The sequence below is a fragment of the Oncorhynchus masou genome, chromosome 30, assembly GCF_036934945.1.
Source record: "Oncorhynchus masou masou isolate Uvic2021 chromosome 30, UVic_Omas_1.1, whole genome shotgun sequence".
NCBI lineage: Eukaryota > Metazoa > Chordata > Actinopteri > Salmoniformes > Salmonidae > Oncorhynchus > Oncorhynchus masou.
This window is the reverse complement of record NC_088241.1, coordinates 17,203,749-17,213,748: the sequence shown is the minus strand read 5'-3', so window position 1 is coordinate 17,213,748 and position 10,000 is coordinate 17,203,749. Positions and strand designations below refer to the sequence as shown.

Below are 10,000 nucleotides of genomic sequence, written 5' to 3'. Positions count from 1 at the left end.
AGGCGGCGGGGGTAAGATGGAAGAGGAGAAGCACTGCGAGGGAGGCAGCGGGGGTAAGATGGAAGAGGAGAAGCACTGGGAGGGAGGCGGCGGGGGTAAGATGGAAGAGGAGAAGCACTGGGAGGGAGGCGGCGGGGGTAAGATGGAAGAGGAGAAGCACTGCGAGGGAGGCGGCGGGGGTAAGATGGAAGAGGAGAAGCACTGGGAGGGAGGCAGCGGGGGTAAGATGGAAGAGGAGAAGTACTGGGAGGGAGGCGGCGGGGTAAGATGAGATGGAAGAGGAGAAGCACTGGGAGGGAGGCGGCAGGGTTTAGATGGAAGAGGAGAAGCACTGGGAGGGAGACGGCGGGGGTAAGATGGAAGAGCACAAGAACTGGGAGGGAGGCGGCGGGGTAAGATGGAAGAGGAGAAGCACTGGGAGGGAGGCAGCAGTGTTTAGATGGAAGAGGAGAAGCACTGGGAGGGAGGCGGCGGGGGTAAGATGGAAGAGGAGAAGCATTGGGAGGGAGGCGGCAGGGTTTAGATGGAAGAGGAGAAGCACTGTGAGGGAGGCGGCGGGGGTAAGATGGAAGAGGAAAAGCACTGGGAGGGAGGTGGTGGGGGTAAGATGGAAGAGGAGAAGCACTGGGAGGGAGGCGGCAGGGGGTAAGATGGAAGAGGAGAAGCACTGGGAGGGAGGCGGCGGGGATCAGATGGAAGAGGAGAAGCACTGCGAGGTAGGCGGCGGGGGTAAGATGGAAGAGGAGAAGCACTGGGCGGGAGGCGGCAGGGGGTAAGATGGAAGAGGAGAAGCACTGGGAGGGAGGCGGCGGGGGTAAGATGGAAGAGGAGAAGCACTGCGAGGGAGGCAGCGGGGGTAAGATGGAAGAGGAGAAGCACTGGGAGGGAGGCAGCGGGGGTAAGATGGAAGAGGAGAAGCACTGCGAGGGAGGCGGCGGGGGTAAGATGGAAGAGGAGAAGCACTGGGAGGGAGGCGGCAGGGTTTAGATGGAAGAGGAGAAGCACTGGGAGGGAGGCGGCGGGGGTAAGATGGAAGAGGAGAAGCACTGGGAGGGAGGCGGCGGGGGTAAGATGGAAGAGCACAAGCACTGGGAGGGAGGCGGCGGGGGTAAGATGGAAGAGGAGAAGCACTGGGAGGGAGGCGGCAGTGTTTAGATGGAAGAGGAGAAGCACTGGGAGGGAGGCGGCGGGGGTAAGATGGAAGAGGAGAAGCATTGGGAGGGAGGCGGCAGGGTTTAGATGGAAGAGGAGAAGCACTGGGAGGGAGGCGGCGGGGGTAAGATGGAAGAGGAAAAACACTGGGAGGGAGGTGGTGGGGGTAAGATGGAAGAGGAGAAGCACTGGGAGGGAGGCGGCAGGGGGTAAGATGGAAGAGGAGAAGCACTGGGAGGGAGGCGGCGGGGTAAGATGGAAGAGGAAAAACACTGGGAGGGAGGTGGTGGGGGTAAGATGGAAGAGGAGAAGCACTGGGAGGGAGGCGGCGGGGATAAGATGGAAGAGGAGAAGCACTGCGAGGTAGGCGGCGGGGGTAAGATGGAAGAGGAGAAGCACTGGGAGGGAGGAGGCAGTGTTTAGATGGAAGAGGAGAAGCACTGGGAGGGAGGCGGCGGGGGTAAGATGGAAGAGGAGAAGCACTGGGAGGGAGGCGGCAGGGTTTAGATGGAAGAGGAGAAGCACTGGGAGGGAGGCGGCGGGGGTAAGATGGAAGAGGAAAAACACTGGGAGGGAGGTGGTGGGGGTAAGATGGAAGAGGAGAAGCACTGGGAGGGAGGCGGCGGGGATAAGATGGAAGAGGAGAAGCACTGCGAGGTAGGCGGCGGGGGTAAGATGGAAGAGGAGAAGCACTGGGAGGGAGGAGGCAGTGTTTAGATGGAAGAGGAGAAGCACTGGGAGGGAGGTGGCGGGGGTAAGATGGAAGAGGAGAAGCACTGGGAGGGAGGCTGCGGGGGTAAGATGGAAGAGGAGAAGCACTGGGAGGGAGGCGGCAGGGTTTAGATGGATGAGGAGAAGCACTGGGAGGGAGGTGGCGGGGGTAAGATGGAAGAGGAGAAGCACTGGGAGGGAGGCGGCGGGGGTAAGATGGAAGAGGAGAAGCACTGGGAGGGAGGCGGCAGGGTTTAGATGGAAGAGGAGAAGCACTGGGAGGGAGGCGGCGGGGGTAAGATGGAAGAGGAGAAGCACTGGGAGGGAGGCGGCGAGGGTAAGATGGAAGAGGAAAAGCACTGGGAGGGAGGTGGCAGGGTTTAGATGGAAGAGGAGAAGCACTGGGAGGGAGGCGGCGGGGGTAAGATGGAAGTGGAGGAGCACTGGGAGGGAGGCGGCGGGGGTAAGATGGAAGAGGAGAAGCACTGGGAGGGAGGCGGCGGGGGTAAGATGGAAGAGGAGAAGCACTGGGAGGGAGGCGGCAGGGGTGAAGATGGAAGAGGAGAAGCACTGGGAGGGAGGTGGCAGGGGTAAGATGGAAGAGGAGAAGCACTGGGAGGGAGGCGGCAGGGGTGAAGATGGAAGAGGAGAAGCACTGGGAGGGAGGCGGCAGGGGTAAGATGGAAGAGGAGAAGCACTGGGAGGGAGGCGGCGGGGGTAAGATGGAAGAGGAGAAGCACTGGGAGGGAGGCGGCGGGGGTAAGATGGAAGAGGAGAAGTACTGGGAGGGAGGCGGCGGGGGTAAGATGGCAGAGGAGAAGTACTGGGAGGGAGGCGGCGGGGGTAAGATGGAAGAGGAGATGCACTGCGAGGGAGGCGGCGGGGGTAAGATGGAAGAGGAGAAGCACTGGGAGGGGGCGGCAGGGGGTAAGATGGAAGAGGAGAAGCACTGGGAGGGAGGCGGCGGGGGTAAGATGGAAGAGGAGAAGCACTGGGAGGGAGGCGGCGGGGGTAAGATGGAAGAGGAGAAGCACTGGGAGGGAGGCGGCGGGGGTAAGATGGCAGAGGAGAAGTACTGGGAGGGAGGCGGCGGGGGTAAGATGGAAGAGGAGAAGCACTGCGAGGGAGGCGGCGGGGGTAAGATGGAAGAGGAGAAGCACTGGGAGGGGGCGGCAGGGGGTAAGATGGAAGAGGAGAAGCACTGGGAGGGAGGCGGCGGGGGTAAGATGGAAGAGGAGAAGCACTGGGAGGGAGGCGACGGGGGTAAAGTGTGATGTTTCGTCAGGTGAACTGCAGCAGGGTGGTGTACTCGCCTCGGCAGAAATGTTTTGAAGTACCCTGCAAAACATGCTGATGGTTGGGGAAAGTGAAGTGTGTTTTCTACTACCGCTCCTCAAGGCTCTCTTTCCTGATGAATTGGCTGGATGCACGGATGGGAATAGTCTCAGAAGAACCACTTTCCCCTCCGACAGGGAGTAAGGTCCTAGAGATGTTGATGCCAGTCTGTCTGGAGGCACTAATAGTAGCCTCGTCCCCACTATATTGGCAAGCTGCTGCTGGGGAAATCCTTTTGGGGGGTCTTTATTATCTTGGTCAGTTGGAAAGAGATTAAGCATTCCCCCAAGTTGCAGTTGGTAGAGCATTGAACCATCTCTACCACAACCACTACTACCAGAAACCTATGTATAGTTGACCTTATATCATAGTGTCACCATCTCTCCTGGTTAAGGAACAGGTCACTATGAGGTCCACTCACCACTATCTTGGCGTCGCGAACTGTGTTCTCGGGCACGGTGACCCAGTACTCTAGCTGCCCCCACTGGGGCGGCTGGTTGTGTACGTTGGTGATGATGACGGTCAGCTCCACAGAGCTGCTCCTGTTGCCCCCATCTGTGGCCACGATCTGCTGGCTGATCCTCGAAGTCTGATGACAAATAGAAGAGAGGAAGGAGGGGCAACACGGAGGTTAGCCATGGAAAGCATATGGAGCTGAACAAAACCCATGGTTGACCCCCCCCCCTCTTGGAAGGTCTTTATCTCTGTCTACATCAGTTTGTTCCAATCCACTAAGTAACAGATCAGATGCATCATATTTACAACCTTATCCACTTAGTCCGTGTTATGACCTTCCAGTGACATCCTCCTCTAAACCACAACCTTCCTACTGTCTACAGAAGACTGCTCTGATGTCGTTCATCCTTACATCACGCGAGAGATACAGAGAGAGAGACAGAAGGAGAAACAGAGAGAGGGAGAGAGACAGGGAGGGAGAGAGAGAGAGAAAGAGAGCAATGAGAGAGCAGACATTCCAACTGACATGACGGTATTCAGATAAATGATTCTCTGCAAGGGGAGTGTGAAAGCTTGGTTAAACAGATCCTTGCTAAGGAGAAGAGTGCGATGAGAGAAAGGGCTGACATTTAAAGTGGAGGAATATTCAACATTATTTATATGGGATATTAACTGGGAGACTTCACAAGTCCATTGTGTGATAGGGTGAAGATGGGGTCATTCGCTCCACATCTTGATTTGACTTTGGGAGGTGGTTGTACCTGGAGAACAAAGAGATGGGGCTTTTCTATGATATATTCCACTAGTTGGTACGGGTCACCTAGAACCTAACCTCAAGCATCCCACCTTCCCCCCTCTTTCTTACCCTCTTCCCCCTCTCCCTTTCTCCTTCTCAGCTGTGGCAGAAGGGGAGAGAGAGAGAGAGAGAGAGAGAGAGAGAGAGAGAGAGAGAGAGAGATTCTAACAACGTAAGATCTACAATGGCAACATAGCTCTACCCGACATATATGACTGTCGATATCAATCTTATTTCCAAATTCACCAGAGATACTATTGATTCTATTCATTCAGTTGAAGTCGGAAGTTTACATACACGTGGGTTGGAGTCATTAAAACTCGTTTTTCAACCACTCCACAAATTTCTTGTTTAGCAACTATAGTTTTGGCAAGTTGGTTAGGACATCTACTTTGTAATTTTTCCAAAAATTGTTTACAGACAGAGGACCTTGGGAAGATGCTGGAGGAAACATGTACAAAAATATCTACATCCACAGTAAAATGAGTCCTATATCGACATAACCTGAAAGGCCACTCAGCAAGGAAGAAGCCACTGCTCCGAAACCGTCATAAAAAAGGCAGACTACGGTTTGCAACTGCACATGGGGACAAAGATCATACTTTTTGGAGAAATGTCCTCTGGTCTGATAAAACAAAAATAGAACTGTTTGGTCATAATGACCATCGTTATTTTTGGAGGAAAAAGGGGGAGGCTTGCAAGCCGAAGAACACCATTCCAACCGTGAAGCACGGGGTGGCAGCATCATGTTGTGGGGGTGCTTTGCTGCAGGAGGGACTGGTGCACTTCACAAAATAGATAGCATCATGAGGTAGGAAAATGATGTGGATATATTGAAGCAACATCTCAAGACATCAGTCAGGAAGTTAAAGCTTGGTCGCAAATGGGTCTTCCAAATGGACAATGACCCCAAGCATGCTTCCAAAGTTGTGGCAAAATGGCTTAAGGACAACAAATTCAAGGTATTGGAGTGGCCATCACAAAGCCCTGACCTCAATCCTATAGAACATTTGTGGGCAGAGCTAAAAAAGCGTGTGCGAGCAAGGAGGCCTACAAACCTGACTCAGTTACACCAGCTCTGTCAGGAGGAATGGGCCAAAATTCACCCAACTTATTGTGGGAAGCTTGTGGAAGGCTACCCGAAACGTTTGACCCAAGTTAAACAATTTAAAGGCAATGCTACCAAATACTAATTGAGTGTATGTAAACTTCTGACCCACTGGGAATGTGATGAAAGAAATAAAAGCTGAAAGAAATAATTATCTTGACTATTATTCTGACATTTCACATTCTTAAAATAAAGTGGTGATCCTAACTGGTCTAAGACAGGGAATTTTTACTAGGATTAAATGTCAGAAATTGTGAAAAACTGAGTTTAAATGTATTTGGCTAAGGTGTATGTAAATTTCCGACTTCAACTGTACCTCTGCACTCCCAAACGGGACTGTGAGGATATTCACTTTTAAACAATGGCATACATTGAACAGTTGTAGGGCTACATACAGTATGATAAGCTGTGAATACTGACAAGCAATTAAGCTACCAAACTATAATGACAAACCACACCAAAAACAAGAATACATGAAGAGAATACAGCGAGAGAGACCAGGAAACAGAAGACTTGGACAATGAGAGAGAGCGCACGAGAGCGACGAGGAAGACAGCGAAACAATAGAAAGAGAGCTCAGCGCCGACAAACCCCTACAAATATAACGTTTCTGCACGGTGTCAACTCCCCTCTGCCTGGAGGGAGACAGCCAAATGTCGGAAATAAACGTGCACGAACGCACCCACGCATCCACACAGACACATGTAAATATATTTATGCATGTGTGAATACAATGCTTCCTCAGGCTGTGGGTAAGATACATAGTGCTATATATACACATATAGAGAGACAGGGGCATTGTTGTTATTCCAGACCGTGCCATGTTTAATATGCATCCACAGAGGGAGGTAGGAAGAGTGTGCAGCAGTCTCAGTGGATGATATCAGACCAGTGGGAAGGATTGGTGCGCAGTGTACACACACACACTGGGAGGGAGCACAGGGTGGTGCTGTACACACACACACACACACACACACACACACACACACACACACACACACACACACACACACACACACACACACACACACACACACACACACACACACACACACACACACACACACACACACACACACACACACACACACACACACACACACACACACACACACACAGGGGAGTGCAGGAGGCTGTAAAAACACCTGTACTGGACCAGCAGGTAGAGGATTCCCCTGCAGTGCATAGAGAAGAGGTACACACACACGCACACCAAACACACACACGACACACAGACACACACCTGTGAGATGGGGTGGTTGACGTACACCCAGCCTGTGCTGGGGTTGATGTGCAGGTAGGCCGGCTGCTGACGGGACAGAGAGTAGACGATAGCGGCGTTACTCCCCTGGTCATCATCGTGTGCTGCTGCTCGCAGGAAGCTAGTCCCCACCGGCGTGTCCTCGCGCAGGAAGTCTGCCACATGAAGGGTTAACACATCAACATCGCCGCCGACAACAAACAACATCAACAAGAGCAATAACAACAGCAGCGGTGGTGGCAATTTCCGGCTAAAATCAACGCATTTCAGTCACAGAGACCCAAAATAAATGCGTGTGTCCTAGAAACATTTCAGTCTCCCTGTTAAATAGTTAATAAGCCACTCCAACAGTCTTGTTCTAATGTGATAAAAGGGATTCTGACATGGGCTTATCAACACACATGGTAAACAAACACGGTCTCCAGGGAGAGCAGGGAGGCGGCAACGTTTTCATCAGTCTTAAAAGCTTTCCAGGATTACTTGTGATTTAATATATACATCAGCATATGGTTTATTGGGACTTCAGGGGGGTTGCTAAGTCTTACCTTTCACAATCATTTTTTTACCTTGAAAACTGACATAACACAGAAGCCACAAACCAGTGCCTTTGGACTGGGATAAGAGGACATTGGGTCCTTGAGCTGTTGGACATTGCTGAGCAGTTTTGACTTGACCTTTGACCTTAAACTACACTTGGCACAACAAGGTGAGGGAGGGAACTCTCACATGAGAGCGCTTTAGAATGGAACAACATTTGAATTCCTGGTGGAATATTGATCAAAGGGCTTAGTAAGCACTTGTTGGAGAGGTGTGGAGGAGGGGAGAGGGAAGCTTGGATAAGGGGACAGTCCCTTTGTGTCTATGGCAGGGCAACCCTGAGAGAGAACACTGGTTCCCCTAGGCAACACTCAACACTAAACAACCATATTTGGTATTGGGGGATTAAAAGACAGCAGCCAAGATAATACCTTTATAATACCTTATTAAGATGACTTAATATATTGGACAAGGCAAGACAAACAGGCACATTTGTTAATGAAATTGTCTGAACCAAGCAGGAGAAGGACAGAGGTGAAATGATGAGCGTGACAGAGATGACCCAAGGTGTTACGGAGGTGACGGAGGAGTGACAGAGGTGAGCCTTACACTGGTAGCGGCTGTTCTCAAACTTGGGGTCGTTGTCGTTCTGGTCGGCGATGAGGATGGTGATCTGGCAGATGCCGATGAGGGGCTCCTGGGCCAGGTCTGTCGCCGTGACAGACAGGGAGTACTCTCTCTGGCGCTCGCGGTCGAAACTCACTGTGGTGCTAATCACACCTGGAGACACACGCACGCACACACACACACACACACACACACACACACACACACACACACACACACACACACACACACACACACACACACACACACACACACACACACACACACACACACACACACACACACACACACACACACACACACAATGTATTTAACCGAATGTTACTGATGTCCTCTAGATACATACAGTCAGCCATTCCACAGCAATGAATTAGAGATGTTCTGATACAGTCTGACTGTGGTCTGTACCCTAACCTGTGTTGTTGTTTTCTAACCTGTGTCAGGGTTGATGACGAAGCCGGATGCTGTCCCGTCTCGGTGCATGATCCCGTATTTGACCTCTCCATTGACCCCCATGTCTGCGTCGATGGCGTGAACGCGGAGGACAAATGTCCCAGGGGGCTGGTTCTCCAGGACACCGGTGTTGACACTGTAGTTATGGCACTGAGGGGGCAGAGTTCACACAGCACTTATGGCATTGATGCTGCATTTGTCAGTTGTAAAAGTAAGTCCCAATTAAAAATGACCAGTAGCTGACACACTGGTCAACCAGCACAGATGGACTGTGACTACCCCAGCCAGCATTCAACATCCATCACGATAAGACTAGTTAACACGCATGATGTGGGGCGCAAGGAGTTGCCAAATCTAACGGGTTGCCAGATTTTGCACACTTAGCACTCCTCCTCCCGTGTAGGAACCCACTGACCCCGTGGGCAAGTCCCTGCTGAAATATTCATCTTTGGGGACGAACTGTGCTGAGCTGATCTGAGCTATGCTAAGAGGGGATTCTGGTCTGACCCTGGAGTGTTCCGGACTGCAGTGGAGTGGAGTTCTGCCCCACAGGAGAACACCAGCTGTCTCTACTTTGAACTTGCAACCTGGCATGTTCCTCTCTCTCTTTCTGTCATCTCTCTCATCCCAAGTGCTGTGGACCTCTGCCTCTCCTCCCTCAGTCACTATGTTCCTCTCTCTCTTTCTGTCATCTCTCTCATCCCTAGTGCTGTGGACCTCTGCCTCTCCTCCCTCAGTCACTATGTAACTCATCTATGTTTTCATCTCCACTGCAACTTTATATGCCTCATCGCTGTATTTTTCGACAGCACACAGGCTTCACACACACCCATAATGTGTCCAATGCCTCCCTTCCCTCACCTCTTCAAAGACAGGCTTGTTGTTGTTGATGTCGTTGATGCCCACTATGACCTGGGCGGAGTTACTGAGGGGATAGGGTCCGTCTGCCGCGTTGTCATCAGTGGCGGTAATGTTGAGGATGTACTGGGGGCCACGCAGGATAGGAGGGGGGCTCCGCCGCAGTTTGATGATGCCTAGAGAGAGAGACAATGGCAGCCATCTTTGTTACTATAGCACACAAACAGACAAACCTACTACACACACACAAATAATCAAACCAACACTCAAAACGTAGCTTTAACTACAAAGGGGGGAAATATTTTACCCCAAGCCCCCACTCTTTACAATCCCCTACAACAAGCCCTTTAGGACCCTATATCTTTTGACACATTTCTCCAATGCAGATTCCTCACAAATAAATAAGTAACTATGTCTAACAAAGTACCGAGAGAAATATACATAAAAATGCAGCTTAAGTCTTTGAAGTGACAACTTTTCCCCTCGGTAACAGTGGAAAAAGCCAAAGGACATCCTTGTGTGTGTGTGTGTGTGTGTGTGTGTGTGTGTGTGTGTGTGTGTGTGTGTGTGTGTGTGTGTGTGTGTGTGTGTGTGTGTGTGTGTGTGTGTGTGTGTGGCCGTAATAGGCTGTGTGGTGGAGAGGCAGTGCAGTGCGGGGCTGGTGATAAGGAAGGCAGGGGGCTTAAGCATTAGTCAGTGTTTCCAC

At 51.6% G+C, this 10,000-nt stretch overlaps 1 protein-coding gene across 1 annotated transcript in view; it reads right to left on the bottom strand.

Annotated features, from left to right (window-relative positions):
• The window catches only part of LOC135522191 (neural-cadherin-like), a 102,018-nt gene that overhangs the window by 35,148 nt on the left and 56,870 nt on the right, over window positions 1-10,000 (bottom strand). Inside the window, exons 8-12 of the mRNA XM_064948232.1 lie at window positions 9,298-9,470; window positions 8,418-8,586; window positions 7,966-8,136; window positions 6,802-6,974; window positions 3,620-3,787 (exon numbers count right to left, since the gene is read on the bottom strand). Coding sequence (XP_064804304.1) covers window positions 3,620-3,787; window positions 6,802-6,974; window positions 7,966-8,136; window positions 8,418-8,586; window positions 9,298-9,470 — 854 coding nt within the window. The remainder of the gene's footprint in view (window positions 1-3,619; window positions 3,788-6,801; window positions 6,975-7,965; window positions 8,137-8,417; window positions 8,587-9,297; window positions 9,471-10,000) is intronic.